This window comes from Hesperophylax consimilis, chromosome 22 (genome assembly GCF_061612785.1).
Source record: "Hesperophylax consimilis isolate HC1 chromosome 22, BYU_Hcon_1.0, whole genome shotgun sequence".
Classification (NCBI taxonomy): domain Eukaryota; kingdom Metazoa; phylum Arthropoda; class Insecta; order Trichoptera; family Limnephilidae; genus Hesperophylax; species Hesperophylax consimilis.
In genome coordinates, this window is record NC_142857.1 from 4,254,161 (window position 1) to 4,278,855 (window position 24,695).

Genomic DNA, 24,695 nt, shown 5'->3' on the forward strand with positions numbered 1-24,695 from the left:
GAATGCTTCCTTGTGGCACACCCTTGTTTATTGTTCTCCATTTGGATTCTACCATGTACTGGACCATTTTTTCATTGATATTTGAAATTTGAACTTTCTGCTGACGATTGTTTAAGTACAATTCAAACCATTTTAATGCTAGACCTCTAATACCCACATGTTCAAGTTTAGTTAGAAGAAGCTCATGATCAACATTGTCGAATGCTTTTGAGAGGTCGAGAAAGATACCTACAGTTTTTTTACTAATATTAATATTTTCTAGAATTTTGTTCAAAAAATTGAAAACTGCCTGTGTTGTTGAACGGCCTTTACGGAATCCAAATTGTTGTGGACATATTATCTCAAAGTTTTCGAGAAAGTTATAAATGCGATTGTACATGGCTCTTTCAAATATTTTTGAAAAGTTTGGTAATAAGGATATCGGTCTGTAGTTTGAGATTTCCTGTTTAGGACCCTTCTTATACAAAGGTACAATAATAGATTGTTTTAATTGTTCTGGGAAGGTTCCTGATTCAAAAGATTTGTTAATTAATATTTCCAACGGGTAACTTAACGCTTCTGCACATGCTTTTATAATTTTTATAGGGATTTTGTCAGTGCCGACACTGCTTTTATTTTTCAGTTTTACGATGATTTTAATAATTTCCTCCCTGTTTACAGGCGTTATAAAGAATGATCGCGACTGTTTGTTTTTGACTGTTTTGGCAGATTGTGGATGTAGAGATATGTTTTGTGGTGGTGGCGGTGGTGCAAAGAAAATGTTAAATTCATTTGCAATGTTTTTTGGTTCTGATACCAGGTTATCATTTATTTTAAGACAGATTTTTGGTTTACTTTTAGAATTAGAATTATTTGAGTTCTCTTTTATTATGTTCCACGATGTTTTGGTTTTATTTTGCGCATTTTGAATTCGTTTACTATTGTAATTCCGTTTAGCTACCTGTTTTACTTTACTGAGAATTTTTTTGTATTGTTTGTAATTGTTTATGATTGTGAGGTCATTTGTGTTTTTTTGTTTCATGTACAGATGTCTTTTTTGTTTAATAGATATCTTAATACCAGTCGTTACCCAATTTATTTTGCGTTTTTGGGGATATTTATACTGTTTAAAGGGGAAACAAAGCTTCATACCATTATTTATTTCATTAATGAAGTATTCGTAGCTGTCATTAATGGATTCAAAGGATTTCAGTGGTTCCCAACATATACACGATATGTAATTGTTAAAAATGTTTGTGTTTTCTGTGTTAAATAATTATTTTTTTGTATACCACGTTTGGTTTATATTATATTCTGTTTTTACGTGCATTAACTGTGCCATATGATCTGATACAGCTAATTCTGTGACTTCCCATGTGTAAGAGCTTTTTGATATATTTGTACCTATATGATCAATTACACTTTTTTATTTCCTTGTATACGAGTAGGTTTATCAATAATCAAGCGTATGTTGTGAGATTTTAGTGTGTTTTTGAGTGAATCTGCGTTTTTGTTCTTGTAGCTTGTATCAATATTTAAGTCACCGCAGAGTATTATTTGTTTTTTGTTGTTTTTGCAAATTTTGTTTAATAATAGTTCAAGTTGTTCAAAAAAAATATTTATATCAGAGTCATTATAGTAAACTGTACAAATTATCATTTTAAGCTTTGGGATTTCAATACCAACACATTCAAATACAAATTCTTTCGTTATTTGTTTAACACTTTCTAGTTCTGTAAAAGCAATGTTTTCGTTTAGGTAAATGCAGACACCTCCATGAATATGGCTCTCTCGACAAAAAATTGAACCTAATTTATAGCCCTTAAAATTGATAGATGTCGCTTCACCCTTTTGTAACCAGTGTTCGCTAGCACAAAAAACGTCGATATTTTTTTCACACAAAATATTTTCTAATTCTAAGATTTTATTTCGAATGCATTGTACATTTTGATGCATTATATTGATGGTTTTTCCGGCTCTGGCGGATAACTCTTTATGGTGAGCAGGCGAATTTTGTATGTTATGGATGTAAAAACTCTCTTCGTTATCTGATTGGTTGTCCGAAGATAATTTTATGTTACTGTTTACCATAGAGCAGGTCTTTAGTGACATAAAAAATCAATTTTCTTTTTTTCCGCTTCAATTTTTCTCATGTGCACAGAACATTCATCACTCCAAGCAAAATGGTCAGTTGGCAGTTGTAATTTTAGTCGATCATTCATTTTCTTGCAGTTAATGCATTGGATGTCGTTTTGACAGTTTTCACTGTCGTCGTCATGTGTTCCGGAACAACGAGTGCATGCTTTTTCATTTCTACAATCTTGTGATTTGTGCATGTAGCCATTGCACTTGTAACACTTTAAAAGTGAAATGTTGTCGAATACTCGACATCTATCCCATCCAATATTTACTCTGCCTTCTTGTAACATTCTATGGTATGTTTTTCCGTCAACTTCCGCGAAAATGATGTAGTTAACGTCACCTCGTTTCGTTTTGACTTCTTTTATAAATTTTATTTCAATTTTTGATTCAATTGTTTCGAGGTAATCATTTTGCATTTTAATTTTCGATACAATTTCTTCCGGAGTGAATTTATCTGTTAAACCAATGATTTTTAGTTTAGGATTCTTAGGTTTAGGTGTATTCACGACATATTTTCCTCCCATCTTTGAGATTATTTGCTCCTCCATCTTCTTTGTTGCAGCTGTATTTTTGCATTCTACGATTACTGCTCCTTGTTTAAAATTTCTTATTCCGGTGACACCGAAATTAACTGGATCTATATTTTGTTTTATTTCATCCTTTGTAACTGTATTTTTTTGTTGTTTATCTTTCGGCTTAACAATGACTATTGGTTCATGTTTTTTGCAGTTTGGTGGTTCCATATTATTTTTGTCATTTCTTGTTATTTCCGCATACGATTTTATTTCCGCATTTATTTTAATATCTTCAATATTTTTGTCAATTTTAGTTGTGACAGCTTTATTTTCTTTAATAATTAATTCTTTGATCTCACAAATATGCTTGGCCAGTGGTCGTAGATTTTTTAACTCTCCCCTCATTTCAGACATTTCCGTGTTCATATGGCCGACGAAATCAAATAAGTTTTCCATAACAACATAAATAGTTTCTTTTTGTATTACAGATATCTTTCCTTTACATTCAATAATCGTTGTTTTTATTGTATTAAGATATTTTCTTACTGTTGTCATTGCATTTCTGTTGTTAGTAAATATAGGATCCAATTGTAATGAATCATCACTAATTTCCCCTGATTTTTTCGGGTTTGTAGTGTAATCTTCAGGATCAGACGCAACCTCAGATGTTGTGCGTACGGCACGATTCCTTCTTTTACTTTGATTAGGCGATCTTGGCGTTAGACTAGATGTCCCAAATGGGTTGGCTTCATTCATTGGAGAATCGACGTTAGGCATTTTGTTGGTGTGAAATATTCAAATTCAAAATAAAAATAGTCTTTGCCGGTCTGCACCTCCCATAGAAATATGTTTCTCAATAATTATTATTGAATGGCACTAGGATTAATTGACAGATGGCGTAAGTATGATTATTGTTGTTAGCTTTGAGTTTGTGTCAATAGATGTCACTGGAGTGCTTTTATTTTTATTTTTTAAAGTTTTTATTATTTCAAAGTTATAAATGATAATAATTTCTTTTTATTTTTTATTATAGTTTTATTTAAGTTTGGTTTAAGTTTAATTGTTTTTTCACGGTAACTTTCGTTTCCGTTGGTGTTGTTGGTATCAATGATTTGACAATTTAATCTGGCAAAAAGACACAGCGTAACGGCGATTTGCACTAATCTAACTGTGTTAAGTTATTTAAAACTTTTGCGCACTGTATTTAGACGATAGTTGTTATTTAAATTTGATTTTTACGTGGGATTTCACAGATATCACATTTAACACCTAGTTTTTTAACGATATCGAAGTGTCACGGCGATTACCAGAAGTGGTGTTTATTTTAGTTTTTTATCACTTTTAGGCACTGTTTTAGGCAAAATTATCCATGAAACTGATATTGTATGTTCGAATTTGATATTAGAAGTCGGATTTCGCTAATATCACGCTTTACACATAGTTTTCTGGGTTTTTATAGGAGCTAAAATTTTGACATATTCACTGTTTGACGTTTAAGTAATATATCATTTTACAGGCTGACAAAACAGAACATTTAAGAAAAAAAACATGAAGGCATGCAGGAGTAGTGCAATGCAATAGATTCCATATATCAAAGTAATAAAAATAGATAGAATCAATGTCGTTACAATATGTACATAGACGCGATGTAGAATCGCAAAGTTGTGAGCAAAAAGTATGTCAATTGTAGTACTTTCGATTTCGTAGTTTAAGTACTAAAATGCCCTCATGTGTGGTGAGAAAGTGTTTGAATTACTAGTAAACACTAGTAAAAGCCAAGGAATAACATTTCATTGATAAATACACCCAAATTAATTCTTTTTTCGATTATTGTAAATAATTCAGTTTTTCGTCCGAAGATTTTATGCGACAAAATGCAAGGCCGACTAGAGTAGAGGTCTGTACAACAGCCAAATTACACTGTTTAAAATAGTCTAATCACTCACTGTATTTATATGCTTGAAGTAAAACAACGTACAAATCAGCAGCAACAAGAATCGCCGCCATTTGCAAACTGTCATTGCTCTATTATGGCACGGCACTGACTTATCACTTGACACCTCAAAATCAGTCAGGCGCCCAGACATATAACTCTAGTCAGCCTTAACTTTTGAATACTAAAACGTCATCCGATCCTATCATTTATTCTGTTTATGAACACATGTTTTGTCTACCTTTGTCATACATGAACAACATTTGAATTAAGAATTTATTAGAAACAAGAGTGTTTCTTACTTGCCACTTTTTATATTAGTTTTGTGATACAATAAGCAAGTCTACATGTATTGTAATGCCATTGGTATGAACCAATAATGCTGGATATTTACATTAGATTGTTAAATGTTTTATTCTATAAATAATTTATGGTTGACTTACTGCAGGACGGAAAGGAGATCAATGTGGTTCTTGTAGACATATGGATTTTCAAAAATCTTTTCCTGAATTGCGGTAACTTTTTCCTCCAGAACAAATTCGTCTTCATCCTCAGAAGTAATAGACTCGTTCTAAAAAAGTAATTCGGTGTTATTAAATTTATTTGAATTTTATCAAAATTCGAAGACCTATAAAAAGGTGTCATTCAAATGTCAAATATAAATACACAAAGGTAAATGCGTTGCATTATTTAGAAGGCATTTGGTAATTTTTCATGGCAATTTGAATAACCGAGACAATAATAATATTAATTTAAGGCATATGTCAGAGTATCGTACAAGTTACGGGCCATTTCTCATTAGACACGCCAAAAATATTTTATAAGGTTATATAGTTATTATGTACATACGTCGCTGTCATCTTTTACGACATCCAAATTTGCATCTTCTGCATCCCCGTCGACGCTTAGCTTTTCGTCACTTTCTGAGGAATCGTCCTCTACGCGAGCCATTATTGTACTGAATAAACAATTTACTCAAATACCAATTTTTAAAAGAAATTCGTTTTTATTCCTCCGCTCAAATTGCACAAACACGACCAAACAACAAAATGCTACAAAATGCAAATAAAACAGTTTGACCAACCGAACGCGCTAGTTTAAATTAGTTTTGCCAACAGAAGGAGAAAATTGCGGGCATCTAGTAGGTACTTTCAAATCTCATGAAACATTTTTTTGTAAATCTTACATCTTGTTCCACAAATACGTTTTACAATGTTTTTGGAAAATATTAACCTAACCGCCGCACTTCTAATAGGCTCCTATAATTAAAATTATACTTAGATCCAACTTTTTTACTACGAGAAAAAATATTTACGTCGGAATGAAAATATTTATTTCTTAATGTAAATGTTGAAACGAAGTGTTACTTTCATAATCTGTGCCTAAAATTGTGAGCGTTAGGTAAATAATTACCTATTTTTATGTTAGTGTTATAGAGTTATACGACCGGTATACCTGGGTCATTCCGCCGTTTCGTTCAAATTTGCCTGTTTCCGCGGATTTTTTTTTTTTGCCTTTTTACTATATATTTTTATAGAAATGGGTTCCCGTACCTATCAGATGTATAAAAGTGAAAAGGGCACCTTTGTGCGACACTTGGATTCGAAGAAAATTGATGGAAGGTAATGAAGGTGTGGATGGTAATGAAAAACTGTTGGATGGTAATTTAAAAATTTGGATGGTAATGAAGTTTGGTAATGAAATATTAATAGATGGTAGTGAACATGTTTAAGGTTCTTAAAATGTCTGTGAATAATGAAATTTGAATAGAAATTGAATAATAAAATAGATTTCAAATCATGCTAAGAATCATTTGACGTGGTGAGCGGATTAGGAAAAAGAAGAAAAACCTATTTTAGTGAAAAACTAAATGCTTTATTCAGACTTTTGAACATTGGAGACAAGAAATACATTTTTTCATACGTAATCAGTTCTGCTTACTTATGCTTTTGCAATATCTGTATGAATTGTTAAAAAATAATGGAAAAAAATATCAAAATACAAATTAAGAAAAGGCAGCTGGAACATCAAACCCAACACAACTAAAATTTTCCTATTATACTACTTACCCAGAAATTATAAGGAATAGTCAAATTCTTTATAATTACGTTTTATAAGTAGGTTTGTACACAAGAAATACAAAATTTTCACATTCCTAAGCAAACATTGTAATATTTGAAAAATAGAAATAATAAAAATAATAATTAAAAATAAGAAAAAATCAGAAGTCAATTGAAATGCAGTTTAAAATAAAATCAGAGATACTTAAAACAAACACAACATATGTAACTAATAAGTACAAGATAAAGGTCTTACATCTAAATAGGAACATAATATTTAAGGAACTTGAGATCATTCTTGTGAAAGTTTTTGCTGGAAAACTATTTCAAATCAAAGTTCGGCAAATTTTTGAAAGTGAATTGTCCTCTTTCATTCTCATCTGGATCTTGCAAGCGCTGAAGAATTTGTGATTCCAAAATGAAATCGTCGTCACTAATTGTTGGCCAGACAAATTTTTTGGAATTCCCTTGAGCTTTTTTCAAAAAAATTACTTTGTACTCTAGTGTGTACTCATGTTTTCCAATAATTTTCCCAATGAAATGATGTGTCGTGTTAGTTATTTTATATTGAACCATTATCCAGTCATCTAAGTAGTATTTGAATGGCGCCTCCTTATCCTCTTTGTTGGTTTCCTCGTCAATGTCCATGTGTGGGAGTTCCACAGTTTTGGGGGACTGCTGTTTTGATTCATCGAAATCAGGATATTCTACTCTTAGGGATCGGATGAACTTCTCGAACTCACATTGATCGAAAGGATTGAATTCTTGCGTACTATTTTTATAAAGGGAATAATGCTGATAGTCGAACGGGACGTTTGAGAGTATTTTAACTTTACATTTCTTTTCTATAGTTTTAGCAGGCTCTGGCGTTGAAGCAATAGTATCGTCCAAAAACATGGAGCCGTCGAATACGCTCAATAGCATATTGTCATCAATATTATTGAAAATAGTAGGCGAGTCAATTTGTAGGCTTAAGTTTTCAATATTCATGTCAACTGTGACATCTATACAGGCTTCGTCATTTTCTACATTCAGTACTCCCAGATGTTTGCTGTGCTTACATAACAGATTGCTGTGTTGGCAACTGAAACAGCTGAGGCTTCTTAAAACAACACTGTATGGCAACGACGAAGACCAAATCACCTGATGTACTTTGATTGTTCCTTTAAATCCGGGAAGTTTTTCTGGAAATTTATTCCGATATATTTCGTCTTCTGCAATGACAGTCAATTCGACGTTTTGAACATTTTGACGGACAACTTCAGCAAACTCTTCAAAGGAACCGATGTCTCCGCCAAATTTCACGTAGTTGTCTGCAGATCTCTTCACAACCGCTCCGATGCCATCTGGGGCCCCCTTACCATGTCCCGCCTCTTGGTAGTTCCATGTGACCCTCTCGATATTAGGAACTTGATCTATTAACTTCGTTATCATATAGAAAATGTAGCGGTTCCTATATTGACTAGATGGCGAATCAGATAAGAAGTGAATCGTTGCAAGCGATGGAACCAAATCCTGCGCCATATTCAGAACAGGTACTAGATGTGCCCATATAGCTGAAGCATCATGATTGAGGCACCGACTCATCGTGCAAAATGATTTGGTTGAAGGAAGACCCGTCTGGCTGTCTACATAGTAAAGTACTCCTGTATGAAGAGAGACTTGTCCTCGGCTGCCACCAAAATGAAAGGACTAAATTTCTTCATGGTATTTCAACCAATAGTTCTCGCTAAAATCAATAAATATGTATTTCACCAAAATAATTAAATAATAATTAAAATATGTATTTCACCAAAACTGAAATTGTCCGACGCTAGAACGCAAGAAACTGCTTTTATTGATAATATTAACTTTTATGAACCCCCAAACATGGTCCCAGATGCACGTAAAAATAACCCTTACAAATTTATCATTACCCTCCACACCTCTAAATTACCATCCGGCAAAAAATTTTACGATACGGAAGGTAATGAGACGCAGGGTAATGAGGTTTTGACAATCTTTCCTTAATAACTCGTTTAATAATGACATTACAAATCTTCATGTTTCAATAAAAAATAGTCCGACTAATTATAGTTTATAGGTTCATGATTCAAATTTTTAAAACATGTACTTACTTTAAAAAATGCTGGAAGGTAATGATGCCTGGTCGGTGACAAAGTCGTTTTCGAGCACGGAGATCGCAGATATTTCTTTATTCAGCGACGCACGTCCTCCCCCGTCCAGATATAGCGGTACACTGATTAGTGCTGATTAGTAACGGAGGCGCGGGGTGGGGTACAGCTGACGAACAGTGACAAACACGGTCACAATTTTAATTACCGCTTTGGCGGAAGACGACAGCGATTTTTTCTGGACAAAAACAAAATCTCAATTCTTTCTATGATACAGTAACTTTAAAAATAAATTAAACACCAATAAATATGCAAAATTAGTTGTACATTCAGGTCGATTAATGAATGTAGTGATTTTACTAGTGTAAAATGTTCTTATTTATTGATCAATTTACCGGTCCCTCATTTACACGGGGAAGGTAATGAGATTTTAGCATGTTTTTTGTATACCATAAAGTTATTAAGTAACAAATGCCTAATCCGGTAAATACTACTTTTTCCTTTTTTAAATAACTACATTTTCCAATAAAACTTTCTTGAAAAACATTATTTTTCATATGACTTTTTTGCAAGAACATGCGATTTGAACGAAACGGCGGAATGACCCACCTACATTGTTCAGGGCTCTTATCAAGCAATATAATATCTTTCTCAGCAAGTTTAGAGCATTGGACGAGTACCACTTTTTTCCCAACGATGGTATATGGAATCTGATTGTTGACCTCTTTCGCCGTACACGTCAAGATTCTATTTTTTTATAAAACGAAGCACTTAATTATTTTGAACTACCCTGAACTTAAATTAATTTACTTTAATGGTGCATCCACACGCAAAGCTCACATCAACAGATAATATAAAGCACAATAGCGCTCGCCATACAATCCCATACAGACCCGACACACGTAAAAAGATAACGCGCTATAAGTGTGGTTCTGAACTTCGCTAACCGAATTTATTTTACGTAACCGCTCCCGACGCGATATTTGAAAAGTTATGCGTCCCCCTCTCCGCCGTAAAAAGGAGAGGGGGTCATTTTAATTGCGGAGCTACCGACTAAGTTCCGTGTTCCCTTTGACAGCCATGACATAAGCAGCCTAATAATGCATTTCTTATTTATTATGTTAGCTCATATCGTCATGTGTGCTAGTAAATTTAGAAACATAAAAAAAAACTTTATTTGGCAAACATACTTAACATATATTTAAAATATAATCAATATTTGAATTTGAAGTAAACAAATTTTCACCCTTTGACTTTGACTTGAGCTTATTTTACAATAATTTATTATATGTCGCTTTCGTCGATCGGCGTGCGAACTGCGAATTTCCTGATTCGACGGAGAGGTTATGTCAGGTTATGTGAAAATGCGCTATTTACGCGCAGATTGTTTAAAATCTAAAAAGTTTATAAATAGCATTTATAATTATATAGTTGGCGGCATCATCATCTAAGGATGAGCTGTCCAACAGATCCAGCAATAGGCGACAAGTATCATCCATTTCGAAAACGTGCTCAAGCTGTCAGTAAGTAAAGTTGTCACTTTGACAGATGAAATTATGTTCCTCGGCCGCTCTCGAATTCAACTGACCCCCTCTCCTACCATAGGAAGAAATATTTGATAGCGTCGTGTGTCGGTAGAAAAGATGATGCGCTGTACATTAACTTTTGATGTGAGCTTTGCGTCTGGCAGCACCATTAAGCTCGCTATGAGAGATATTTATGTTTATCAAGTTGCTCAATGCCAGGAAAGATAAGCCGACTAAAAAATCTTAAATATCGGCCTTAAACATATGTTCTCCCAATATTGATCAATCCACTAATTTTAATTTAAGTTTCACAGTGGTGCAGCGAACTTACCTCTTTTACAATTTCATAGTGTTTCAACCACCAAACTAGAAAAGTTCTCATATTCTCGTGGCCGACAGCGTATGTACTATAAGTTGATTTATGGTATGTAATAAATATTAATAAAAAAATTGTAAAAACCCACCAATTCACTTACCGCTATCGACTATTGCATAGAAAAAAACATTGCTAAGAAAAATATTTTTATTGTTCCATGGTTTGTGGTTTGTCATAGATAGTTGATTTATGGTCAACTTGACTTGACAGACATGACATTTCCATGACAGCTGGTGTTGATAGGTTGTCGAAAGGCAGTGCAATTAAAAACATTGCCCAGAATGTCTGAATTTCTAAGAAGATGTAAGTAATTCATCTATATATATATATTAAATTCATCATCCCTTATTTAAGTTCATTTAATTAGCATGTCTAAAAACGTTTTTCTTGCTGTATAGACATGAAATTTACGTATTAATATTCTATTGTTTTATTGCACTGCTTTCCAAATATTGTTCGACCTTACTATCGACCTTATTTTATATTCATGGTCCTTGTTGAATCCATACCAATTTTCCTACAAATAAACGTAAAATCCTATCTCTAAACAAATAACAGATTATATTACTTTCATGTTCCCTCACATTTTTAATCATTTTTTTATGTAATTGGTTTATTCTAATCTTATCGTCAATTACAACATACTTCTGATACTGTTTTTGCTGCCCTTTTCTGTTGGTTTTTCTCTTTTTATCTAAAGCTGTGCATTTTCCCAGAAAAGGAGAATAATAAATTCTGGAAAATTTATGAAAAATAGAAAATTAACACTTTTTATACATTTATTAGAGATTTATATTGCTTGAAATGGATTCTTCTTAACCTTATCTGTTCGCCTTTCCCCACTTTTTTCATCTCCGAGCATTTGAAACTCTTGTACGGTAAAAACAAAAAGAGTTTCAAATTGACGATGACTCGGTTCCGGGTTTGCTGTAACAAAAGCAAAGCCTTAATGATCAGGTGTATTTTAAATATATAATATACAAATAATTACATAGAAAACGCTACTGGCTGGTAAGACAGCTGTCACCGACGTTGGCTGGTGTGACCGCAACAACGCCATATCCATAAACAAAAACTGAAATAATTATAGAAAATATATTCGACAACATAAAAATAAAATAAAAACGCCACCCTCTGCCAGTCCTATATCTCACAGCCATATTAGTGTTAATCTCAAGTGATCTGCCAGGTAAGTATGGTTCTGTATGTTATCCGCCTGTATAAAATATAAATAAATTATATTTATGTAAACATTACTGCAGCATCACATTCATTGGTCAAATGTATTATACATTATAGTTTTGTATTAGTGATCGACAAACCGGTGGATGCAGTTTATTAGCCATTAGTTGTTATAATATGTCTAGTCTATAGTTAGTAATAAGTTAGAGCGTTAAAGAAATATATATAATAATAATAATATTTTGATGATTTGTAAAGCGCCGTTTTTGTGCAAAATCACCTCAAGGGCGCTGTACAAATTTATAATACATTTCTACAATTATCTATGTTATTACTAACTATATATGGAGATAATATACAGTACAATACTTACCTGGTAGGTCACTTGAGATTAACACTTAATTAAAATTAACTAATTGTTTTTTAGCAAAATTTAGATACAGGATTTAGGACATAATTGGAAAATTGGATATAACTGGACATTCTCTCAGGAATGGTATATTTGATTTAAGGGTATGACAGCTTAAAAAGGTAAGTTTTTAGTTTAGACCTGAATTCTATTGGACTTGTTATGGATCTTAGTTCCGGAGGGAGTTTATTCCAAGCCTTCGGCCCTGATACTCCGAAAGCGCGATCACCAAACTTAGTGTATTTGTTCTGCTCCCTTAATGTGATTTTTCACAAAAAACGGCGCTATACAAATCTTCCAAGTATTATTATTATTATCAGGGTCTGCATCAGCAATCCACTGTGGACTGCTGTCTTTGTTACTCTAATATTCATTATTTAAAAAAAATAAATTATTAAACCTATTTCTTTCCAGGCAAGCCACCCTTTGCCGAACAGAACATAACCCACTACAAGCAGAAGTACAACTGGGACTGCGGGCTGAGCTGCGTGTTGATGATCCTTCCGGAAGAGGAGCGTCAGTACTTCCTGCTGAACTTCGAGCAGATCTGCCGGGCCGAGGATATAGACAAGAGCACGTGGACCATCGACCTCTGCTACATATTGAAGAGGTTCAGGATCCTGCACAGCTATTTTACTAAGACTTTCGGAGTCCATTCGGCATACAAAGGGCAAGCCTATTACGATAGAATATTGCATAAGGTAACCCTTCTATTGATTACATTGGAGGCGTGGATCCCCTGCTTCTTCCCCTCCTTGTCTTCGCTCTTTTCCTCAACCTCCATGGTCTCCTCCTGCCCTTCATCTTCTCCCTCTCCTTCTCTGTCGTCTTCCTCACGCACCTGAAATAGCCACAATAAATTAGCAAATCAATACTATTCTGCGATAAAAAGTACATCAACTGTGTTTTGCTTATAACGGCACTGTTGTTAGAAGAATAAAAAAAATGTTTACTTTCTAAAATAAGAGGTTTGTAAGGTATCTTTATATGAGAGTGCACAGTGAGTACCAGCGACGTATGCATCACATGGATTTGTCGTCTGAAGACGCGCTACGAAAGTCTCCAATCTGGGAGAAATAGGACAGCTTGGAATGCTATAACTTGTTTGTACCTGACAACTACCGCCAGGGTCGACTCCTCCACTTATATTCCAAGTGGCAGAACGGACGTTCTGGCCCGGCGCAGCATGACAAGAGGTATAGTGCTGCTGAATGAAATCTCTCGACTCTTTCAACACTGGTCTCGAAGGATTCAAAAGTCAGGCAAGGACTCTAATATATATTATTGTTAAATATATGGGAATTGGTAGTGATTGACAATGAAATCATATTAAATTACATTGACTTTTCGGATCCACTAACTACATATAAAAGGAGCATCATGTCAATGATATAAACTGACTACACTTCTTACTGAATGCTGTAGAAATGAGATTCCTGAGAAGTATGTGTAGTAAAATTATGTATGATCTTTAAAGAAATGTGAAGATTTGCAAAGAATGCAAGCATAATGTGTAAGATTTGTCTCGAGCCACGAGCTTCTTGCGAACGAAATAATAGAAAGGGGAACGGAATGGAACTCTGAGAGGATGCCACCAGAATATTGAAAGCCCTACTTTGTATTTGGTGTTCTCATTTTTCCCTGTCTCTGCCAGCCCAAAAACTCCACGGCGAATTGCACATAACCCGGAATTGCACTAGCAACCTGTGATCGGTTGCGCGGTAGAAAAGGTACTGTCTTGGTACTTCCCTTCTCCTGGTGACAAAGATGATAGGACGAGAGTAGGTAGGGAGTAAACTATATCTTAAAGATAACAATCCGTTATTCAACGGTTATTATTGGTTCGGACAGAGACTCTTAGATGGTTTTGGGCATGTAAAGCGAATGAACTAAGAAAGGTGTGTAATGAAAATAATATATGACGCCAATGTGAATGGCACATGACACGATCAAGTAAACTAAATACTTGAGTCTGAGACAAAATGTAGAAGACGATGTATGAACATGAATGAAGTTATCTGTAGAATATGGTCCTGCCACTGAGAGCGCCCTTCTAACCTGTCTTTATTTCACGTGTCGTTTGTTAGAAAGAGGGAGAGATTACAACAGACTTATCAGCCACCTGATTGCAAAACTATACTAACTGCATTAGAACAAATTTTACACGTCAGTTAAAGTTTTGAAAGTTTTATCTCGAGATCTTTTTTCAGAATATAAATAGTTTATATTATAGTGTAGCGTCAAGAAGAATCCAAATTAACTCATTTATAATAAGCAGCTCGACGCTACTTGGGTACGTACTTGCAGGTACGTACTTGCAGCCGAAATCGTAAACAAAACAAAGTAACCTACCTGCTTCAAGTATCTACTCGCCTACCTACGGCAATACGTCGCAGTCGGTCTGGCACATTACAACAACTCGCCAGAAGGTTCGAGCCTATCGCCTATGCGTTAACACAGTGCGACCGAAACTTCCCGAAAGACCCAGACTGAGCGAGTGGCTCCGATTTAGTTGCAATTCATCTACCTACTGTTGCCACCGGTACAGTATAAATAAGCCCTCTGATTTTATAAAACAGCAAAAACTCTTCAGTGAGCTATGGAATTATGAAATTTGCACAGCTTCTTCTGTGAAATTTCTAGGTCTCAACGCAACTACTTTCAGATTGCAACATCATGTACATGCTTTGAAATATCTGTTTAAACTTTTTGTGGGCTTTATTTTTTACACAGGAGGCTCTGAGGAAAATAATTTCCCTCAGGGCTTATGTCAACTTTAGGAATGCTGTGCGGAGGGTCTTTTTTAAGGAAAGAAATGAGAGGTTCTGTAAAAAAAGGAAAAAGGTATGAGGGGTAGGTAGGAATCTAGAGATCAGTGTGTCCAGGAGTGACGGACATATGAATATATCACTCTCACTGTGGCGCAATGGATGGTCGAGAGACCAGTTGGAGAGGTCAAAGGGTCCCCCCAGACCAGCCTCTCCCGATCTGCCACGCCACGCAGCTGGTGGATAGGCGCATCCTGAACACACCTCAACCGATGAACCCGGGCACCCCTGCTAAATCACCAAACATAGCAAACCATTTGGGGTTACCTATGGCAGAGGTGTTGGTTATCCAATAAATGGTTCCCGGGGCGACGATACCCAAACCCACCTCCCAAATTGATTGATGGGCTAGTTTATGTTAGAGTTTTACAGTTAACACATTGTAGTCGGGCGCTTCAAACAATAGAATCTAGCCTATAGCGGGTGATTTTCGCGATTAGCGCATAAATATATCGCTTTCCTAAAATTGACACAATTTCTAAACCAAATAATATTTTCAATTGAAATTTTCAAAGAAATCATATATGACATTTGATCATCAACAATAAATTATAATTGCTTTGATCACATCATAATTTCACCACATTTCAAAGCTGAATATAAAAACCTGATATTAATTCAGTAAATAGCATTCAATATTCAATATTTGAAAATTCCAAGTAAAAGATAACATGTTTATTCATATCATATAGTTATATAATAAATAATAATATATATTTGCCATGCCCGCAATTTTACAATCGCTGGATGTGTGAAATCTGATTGCGTAAATTGAACAGTGTCATCTAAGGTCGAAGGCGCACACTCAATAACTCATATGTTTAATTGCTTCTTGTCAAAAAAGAGTCTTTTGCGGTTGTCTCGCCTAATTGAAGAGCCCATTCCACTTATGAATCATAGTATTTCACGCTGATAACAAACCCGTATAATGCCGTTTCCCGCCTAAAACCGACAGTTGACAAAAACGGCACTTGCCGTGTCCCGCAGTTGACCGACAGTCCGCGAAAAACGGCAAAAGCCGTGTCCCGACGACAATGTGTTAAGATAATGCTTCTTACATTGGAAATCTATAAAATATGTTAGTTGATATTCTTAAACACATCTGGAAGTAATAAAACCTAACCTTGCAGGTGACCTAATTATTCAACTTTTTCTTTTCCATAAAATTTTGAATGGAAGGTCAGCCTTTCAAGGTTGCTTAAAACTTTAAGGTCTTGGCATTAATAATTTTTTCTCTACACATTAATCACAATATCATCACGATGTACACATACAGGATATAATGCCTTATTCACACATCTGCCCTGATGATGGACACTGTAATGCTGTCTGAAACATTGGCTAAATACGGAAGTAGCGTGACACGGCGTAATACCCCAAAAATAAATCACTATAATTAAATAGATGTATTAAGCAACAGCATTTAATGTTTTGGTCTTCTCTAAATAGTATGAAGTAAAGTCGCTATCCGCGTCTTTTTGCGCGCTTAGTTCTTCTAAACTATGCAACGGATTTTGATAAGGTTTTCACTATCATTTAGAGAATTTCTTGCGGAAGGTTTATACATATAATACATGCATATTACACCTTTAGAAAGTAGACATAAGTCGATGTTTTGTAATCAAGTCGTAAAAAAAATATTTTGGGTGCTTACATTGCTAATGCTGTTTAAACCTTATGAGATACATCAAAATAATGTACTACGGAATTGTATATCTTAAAAAGACCTAAGTTTGACCTAAAGTTTGCTATTGTTTATGTCCATTTCCTAAGGATAACCCCCCAGCAACACCGGGTACACGTCAGCTAGTGTTCTTTAATTGTTTCTATATTTCACTTGTTCTATAATTGTTATATTAATAATTACCATTTTCGAAATTACAAATTTGCGGCGCCACCGACTGCAAATTTAACAATCTAACAAATTGAAAATGGATATATTGTCTCTCCGGCTAAAAATGGTAGACTGTTGTCAGTTTTAAGTATGTGGAGATTCCACTTCAGATACTTGAGTTGGGCCATGTCAAGAGTAAGAATAATAGAAAAGTATGTACTAGACGATGTATGAAGGTGAATGAGGCAAGGAGCGTCTGCCAAGACCGAGTTGTTTGGCGGTTCGTCCTCTCTGCCTACCCCTGCGGAGAAACAGCGTGATGGTTAGTTAGTTAGTTACATACCCATAATTAATAAATGTATTTTATATTCCAGGACGAATGCAGAATAAACACAAAATTCGAGTTTGCGGCGTCGCAAGGATTGAAAATTGAACGCAAATCAATTAGTGCTGATGTATTAATAAATCACTTAGAGTTCCACGGTCCAATTATCCTTCTCATAGATGCTAATATCCTGGTATGTGATATCTGTAAGATGAACAAACTCAATATGGAATTAAGGTTGGTATTTCTAATTATTAACTACATTTTTATGTACATTAAAAAATGGTTGAAGATTTTTTATTTGTCAACCACTCGAGCATAGCTACCCAAATTTGGGTAGCACCGCTAATGTCCTTGAGCTGTACCTACCTAGATTTGGGTAGCTATAGGTATTTGGGAATTCGTAGTGAGACAATGTAAGATATGGATGTTGTTGTTGTAGTGTTTATTAAGAGTCAGGATAATACATTTATTGAGTCAGTTGCCGTGACGAGGAGATGATGTAGGACAGATGTTGAATACTCCGGTTGCTGGGATGATGTGGTGGTCAAGCGCGGGTCAGTGAGTCGACGCCGGGCGCTGGTGACCGGGACTCGATGAAGGTCAGGCACTGGCGAAGAACGTAGGTCTTCAGGCACTCCGGTGCTGACGAGACTGCCAAAGGTGCGGTGGACCTTGCAGGCGGTTGAACGGGCGCGGTGTGACCAGTGAGGATGCTGCGTGTCCTCGTGGTGGTCATGATGCGTGGAAGAAGCGCTGGTCAGAGACGCTGGGACCAGGGCGCTTGTAATCCGAGTAGCGCTTGCCAGGGACGACGATCCGGACAAGGCGCTAGGTTGATGTCCCGGTAGAGTCCATGATGGTAAGGGCGAAGCCGGGTATATGTCCTTCGTGGAGGGGCGCGGGGCCCCCCAGTTGTCACTGGAACGATGTGGAATGAGGACCGATGATGACTGACTGATGTACTTAGGTCCTCCACCGCTTATATAGCTGCCGATTCCTTTGTTCTCGTCTGGAACGGGTTGGAGTAGCGTCTGGACTTCGAACTCGCAGGACCGCTGACTCGGTTTATTGTCTGGGCGTTTGCATCACCCTATATGCAAGTCAGCAGTCTACGTATGATGGTACAGATATTACTATTGAAGTCTCGAAAGAATAATTGCTGTCTCGGCTGTTTTAACACATGCCGTCTGGTTATGATTTTGATGACTCTAGGAGCGGTGACATAACCGCTACAGGTAGGACAGGTGATTTTTATAAATTAAAATGAATTTGTTCTTAACCCATTGGCCTCAAACGACGCCGTCCCGGCGTGTGTACGGCGATGTGTCTTAAAATCAAACGACTGAGGGTCTGATGTCTGTCGGCTTAAATACGAAAAAGGGATACATTATTGACATCTGTGTTTAAAATTTTAAATGCCAATCGCTCTGTAGATAATTAAGCATTTATTTCGTAGTAATTGGCAGGACTCCGTTGGTACAATTTTTTCCTGATATTTACGATTGAAATTTTGTTATATTTCAACTTCATTGAATTTTTTCAAAATGGCGTGTGGTTCGGAAATTGACAAGCTTGTTCGTAAAACGCATGGTGGGCGGCTAACAAGAGTCCGAATGGCAAAAAATATATATTATGGTAATAAGTATGATTAATGTACAACTTTTCTTGATCTAATTATAAAAAAATGAAGAAAAAAAATTGTTTTTGAAAAAAAAAATTTTTCATATCCTCGTTTAATCATATTATTTTGTTTTTTTAAACAGTGCATATATTTTTTACATACCTTGATTCAATGCACAAGTAACTTAAAAAAGATTGTTTCGTTTGCACTTTTAGTTTAAAAGTTATGTAAGATTTAGTACACCACTGCACTTAAAACTTTTGGTACAAAATTAATTCGGATGTGAAGGACAATTTTTTAGCCAAACAATTCGGAGGCCAATGGGTTAACTTCCTGCAATTAGCAAATATGTTTAGTCGCTAACTTTATTAAACTTCTATCAAATACCAAAAGATGTCACTAATGTTTCTCTCATGGAATATTCTAGAAATTTTTCTATTGTGTAGTCTGCTTTAATTGTTTTCTAAAAATTGAATGTCACCACACATTCAAAATTCCTTTTTTTTCATGTCTGAGTAATAAGTATAGACATTTTATCAATTGGCTTTAAACTGCAGTAAGCAGTTCATATGTTTCCATATTAACCTTCTTCTTACTGTGCATTTATTACTGATTCTTTCATAAAAATTGTGATTTTATTATAATCTACCCAAGTAAGTGGGGTGAGTTTTAGCGGCCGCATAGCAGCTCAATATGCCGATGCGAAAGAAATTCAGCCGCCCAATCTATGGGTTAATAGTTGTGTAAAATCTAAAATACATCTATTAGTAAAGGGGTTAATGTTTTCCTTTACTTTACAGATCCTGTCTGCCTTGGACAACACAATATATCGGCCACTACATTGTGGTATGTGCCTACGACGAATACAAACGCAAGTTCGTCTACAGAAATCCTAGCTTTAAGAATCGACTGTGTGTGATCTCCCACGACGGCCTAGATGCGGCCAGGAAATGCTTCGGTACCGATGAAGACACAATACTGATATTCAACCGAAAGAACAATCCATAATATTCAATGAACGAATTATTTCTAGTTTCGTCTCTCTGCCTGTGATTATTCTTCTGTTTCAAGTTGTTTTCGTTTTCTGATACACTTAATTCAAGACAGATACAGTATGGTTGAATAAACAGTAAAAATAATACAGTTAAAGCGCTGACAACGGTTTGGATTTAGTGATATGAATTGCCGTGGAGCAACTTAGAGATATGTGTAAATTATTATGTAACAGGATAACTTGAAAGTATGGTCTTTAGAAGATACAAGGTTTGGTCTTCCGTTGTCTTTGTAATAATATTATTACAGTATCAATCGGGGATGATCTCAACTTTATAATTTAGGACGATTACTAATTTAATGAACGAAAATATATAAATAGGGAAATTGAACTACGAATCAGAAACAATTAAAATCTAATGTGACACTCCAAAAACTGGGTAAATGTCCAGTTAGTGAAAGCGGAGGATTATAGTGCATACATACAAAATATGCTTAAAATTAAAATAGGTATTTCGTAAAAACAAACGGTAAATATTTACTGCCGCACTTTTAATAGGCATAAACTACTAAAATTACACTTATTTCAACTTTTAATTTCAATTACTAAAAGATACAACTGATTACATCGAGAGAGATGGTAAAAGATGCATTAAAATTCCATTTGTATTCAATCTAAGTTCAAAATTCTCTTATACAATGATCCTTTTGCTGCCGTTTTGAATTTTTTTTAGTATGGATTTACGTTTGCAAAAGTTTTGTTTCAATGTAAATACCCTCAAATTACTTAAATAACCCAAACTAAGAACCTAATAACCTAGTTTGTGCATGTAAATGTTGGTTTCTTCTAGTAATTATTGAAACGAAGTGTAATTTTTATAATCTGTGCCTAAAAATGTGGTGGTAACTTAAATATTTACCAAACACCTTTTTGTATTTTTTCAGCTTAACTATTTATTTATTTATTTATTTACGCCCTTTTTCGGGGCTTTTACATGAGAATATTAAGAAATATACATTATTTATTGTACATAACTGAATTGAATATGATTTAAGAATTTCACGGCCAAAAGTATTTTTGTTATTTGTTTTCGGGGTGTTATGCCATGTTTCTCTAACTCGGCATAACGCCCCAAAAACAAATAACAAAAATAACTGAATTGCTTCATTAACAACATTTTATATTTGCTTAAAGATAAATTGAAGATGTCCACTGACTTGGTTTAATTGTTTCCCCACATTAGTATTCTGGGCAAAGAGGAATACATATGGTAGTTAGTCCCAGAATTTCTGCACTGAAATAAATCCTGACTTCTAGTATTATGTTGTGGAATCCGAAAGCTTATCAATTCTAGCAATACCGGACTATCAACTAAATAATTTAGAATTTTATATAAAAATACCAAATCAGTGAGAATTCTTCTGTCTGACAATTTGAGCATATTCATAAAATTTAACAGAGTGTTGTAGTTCAACATAATTGCTGGAATACCCATTTTAAAATTTATAAAACGTAAGAATTTGTTTTGTATTCTTTCAACAGCTTGTACATATCTGGAGACAGGAGAATTTCGTTGACTTCTTACACAGGCAAAATAAAACAATTTAATTCACTTTATACTGTTAAATGTAGCTGTTTCAAAAAATTTTATTGTAGAAGAGTTTTATTTTGTAAATTCTCTTCTAAAACAAAACAAACAAACACCGCTAACGATCTTTTGCGAAATTTCCATTTTTTGGTTTAATTTAAGATGTCGCGTTTACGTTTGCAAGAAAACTCTTTTTTTGTAAACTTATTCCAACAAAAAACATGGCAGAACGAAACGAACTAGATCATTGCCAGAATTCACGGAGTACTAATGAAAATGTCCTAAAACAACAATAATGTTTAATCCTGGTGATTTGTAAAATGGTCATCTCTAGCAAGCTAGACGGCGGTATACATAATAGCTGATTGTGTAAGAAATAAGACAACCCGACCCGTCACTGTACAAAGCTCGAGCCTAGGCACGTGGCGGACTGTTGAATTTGACGTACAAATACCGGTGAATTATAGAGCTTGATTTTGTGTTTTTGTCTAGCAAAAATAACGGCAGATTATAGTAGTTGTCGAATAATCGAGCCGCGGATTACTGAGAGACTACTGTAACTCGTTTATATCTTTTCCATAATATTTTAGCACAAAACTATGCAATTATTGATTTTCGTCACATCATGAGCAACTTTTTTATTTATATTGTTTGACTATCATTGCTCTCATATATTGTTAATCCAATTTTGTTAAAAGACGTAGATCTTTTGATTTAGTTATATAGTTATATTTTAAATATATAATTACATAAATATTGGAAGTAGGAGTTAAGGTTAAACGCGACGTTCGTTATAATCAATAATGCTTTTCTTCAAAGAATTGAGTTTTAATATGGACTAAACTATTTATTCATATTACATAATACGTACTTATTATGTAAAGAAATAATTTGTCTTATTATTGTAATAATTTAATTAAAGCCATCTACGGACACATAGATTATAACGAACGTTGCATTTGACCTTAATGATTTTTTTTTTATTTTCATTCATGCATACATATTTTAATGCATATTTGTTTGTTAAAAAAAATCACCTATGTTTAATTGAATTAAACTCCCAATCATCACTTTTTTCTGTGAGATCTCAATACATATCAATTTATTATTTTTATGCATAATATCATTTCATTAGTATTAAAAAAAATACTTTTAATCGATTTTATTTACTTAATCTTTTTTGGAATTAACATTGTCTCTCTGTCGAACATGTCAGACAAAAGTATAGATTTTTAATAAAATTGATAACAGTCATAATCATATAAGTGTTCTTTGTGATTCATTTTTGAGGTATTATGCCATGTTGCGCTTCCTCTTTCTTTAGCCAAAGTTTTTGACAGCTTTACAGCTGTACATAAAAGTGATACCGTGTTTCGCACATTAATCCTCTTGCAGCTGGTATTTCAGTTGTTATTAATGTGGTATTTGGCATTTAGTTTTGGTGTAGCTGTCAAGTATCGGTTAGAAAAACGATTAAGCTTGGCCAAGTTGTCTCTATTAATATTAAATTTTTGTTTTTAATTAAAATTTTTAGTGAAAATTATTCATGTCATGACACAATTTATTGTATACAGTATGTGTTTTTATGTGCATTTATTATTATATTTCATCAAAACTTCTTTAATTCATTCAATTTTGTACTACCTCTGTTGCATTTGTGTTTTTATGTAAACTGCTATTTTCGATGATGTGATTTAGTTTATATAATAAGTCCTCTATCACCAGAATTATACAAAGCGTCCGGAAGTAAAGCACACTAATTTCGGGAGTTGATTCTTCGTGATAGTACAAATATAAAAGATAAATTAATAACTGTTCGAAATTCTAACGTTTTAAGGCGATGCACTACGTCGTGTAATATTTCAAATTGAGCCGCTATCAATAACAACCCTTACGTAGATGGCGATAAGGTTTAAATTCCCGCTTAACACCATCCGCCTGTTTTGATTTATGCAAGAAAAAAACATGGCCAAAAAGTGCCTTTTATTTTATTTTGTGATGTTCAGGCATAAATATTTAATTTTGTTCCGATCAATTTATAAATAACTTAATTTGCCACATTATACAATAAAATCATAACCGAAAATGGGTTTGTAAGTAGGAGATTTTGAACTTTAAAGCAGTTTTCATAGGCCTATACATTATTTTTTTCTGGGCTTATGTAAAGACTTATATAAAAAATACTCGATTATTTCAAAGGTCAAGATGTATTCTACTCGCAGTATTTAATTAAAGCATCTGAAACATTTCTAGGCGACCAAATTTTTAAACCAAAAACACATGATTTTGCATTACTACGTATGGCATCGCCTTAAGGTGAAAATGTTTAATTGTGCAATATTTTTTTTGAATGTCAAAACACGTTACTATTGTTTATGTGTGGTTTTATGGATACTGATCAGATATAGATATGCGATATTGCCACTCTTCATTTTCGACATATAAGGGGCGTTTTTTAAACAAGTACCATTTTGACATTAAGTATTTTGACGGCCGGCATAGTCCAGTGGTAACGCATTGGACTGCCATTCCGAAGGTCGCGGGTTCGAACCCGGCGTGCGCAAATAAATTTTATTTGATTAATTTGTGTTATTTACAATTAATTAATTAAAATAATATATAGTATATTTGCGGCACGTTCCAGAGTGGAAGATACTACCAGTATCGCCCTGGTGTAAGACCACCATTCAGAATTGAAACGTTGCTCCAAATGGCTTTAGCCGTGTTTAGTGACTAGATCTGAATAGCCAGGTACTTCCCCACCTTCCTCTTTCCCTTCCCCACTTACCTTCAGCCTCACAACATCCCCCAATTGGGGATGCCATAGTCTCACTGGCTCCAGACGGGAGCAGTTGGGACTCTTGTGAGGTATTCACTATAAAAAAAAAAAATAAAAAAAAATTAAGTATGCACAAAATAATGTTATTTTTACATGAACGTCTAGCCCTTAATCTACTTTTCAACATAATTCCCACATGTATTAAGATACTTGTCATATTGTACGACCAGCTTCTGTATTCGTCTACGTTGTAGTGATAGTCACTGCACGCTACGTCAGGTCTATACGGGGGGTGACCAAGTTGTTCCCAGTCATATGACTGCGCTGCAAACCGTTCATGTACTTAAAGAAGCACCTTGGCGGTCAGCGCAAAACATTGACAACAGCAAATCAGGCGGCAGATTTCTATGACTATGGAATACAGAAGCTGATTGTACGATACAACAAGTGCCAATCTAGGTGACAATTATGTTGAAAAGTATACAAA

At 34.6% G+C, this 24,695-nt stretch overlaps 2 protein-coding genes across 3 annotated transcripts in view; one reads left to right on the forward strand and one right to left on the reverse strand.

Moving 5' to 3' along the window:
• The window catches only part of LOC149412718 (spliceosome associated factor 3, U4/U6 recycling protein-like), a 28,379-nt gene extending 22,760 nt beyond the window's left edge, over positions 1–5,619 (reverse strand). Inside the window, exons 1-2 of the mRNA XM_089644919.1 lie at positions 5,419–5,619; positions 5,013–5,140 (exon numbers count right to left, since the gene is read on the reverse strand). Coding sequence (XP_089501045.1) covers positions 5,013–5,140; positions 5,419–5,520 — 230 coding nt within the window. The 5' untranslated portion in view covers positions 5,521–5,619. The remainder of the gene's footprint in view (positions 1–5,012; positions 5,141–5,418) is intronic.
• A 5,239-nt stretch (positions 5,620–10,858) lies between these two features.
• LOC149412719 (protein GUCD1) lies at positions 10,859–21,405 on the forward strand. Of its 2 annotated transcripts, none has more exons than XM_089644907.1 (4): positions 10,859–10,948; positions 12,651–12,937; positions 17,273–17,460; positions 19,648–21,405. In XM_089644907.1, exons 1-4 carry the CDS (start codon positions 10,927–10,929, stop codon positions 19,853–19,855), a joined length of 705 nt encoding a protein of 234 aa, XP_089501033.1. In that variant the 5' UTR covers positions 10,859–10,926; the 3' UTR covers positions 19,856–21,405. The 2 variants fall into 2 exon arrangements, with proteins under 2 accessions (XP_089501033.1, XP_089501034.1); XM_089644908.1 differs by having other exon boundaries at positions 12,651–12,846.
• Positions 21,406–24,695: the final 3,290 nt, after the last annotated feature.

Coding starts and splice junctions, on each gene's coding strand:
- LOC149412719 (XM_089644907.1), top strand. CDS start 10,927: ATGTCTGAATTTCTAAGAAGAT. Junction 12,938..17,272: donor ACGATAGAATATTGCATAAG/GTAACCCTTCTA, acceptor TTTATATTCCAG/GACGAATGCAGAATAAACAC. Junction 17,461..19,647: donor AAACTCAATATGGAATTAAG/GTTGGTATTTCT, acceptor TTTACTTTACAG/ATCCTGTCTGCCTTGGACAA.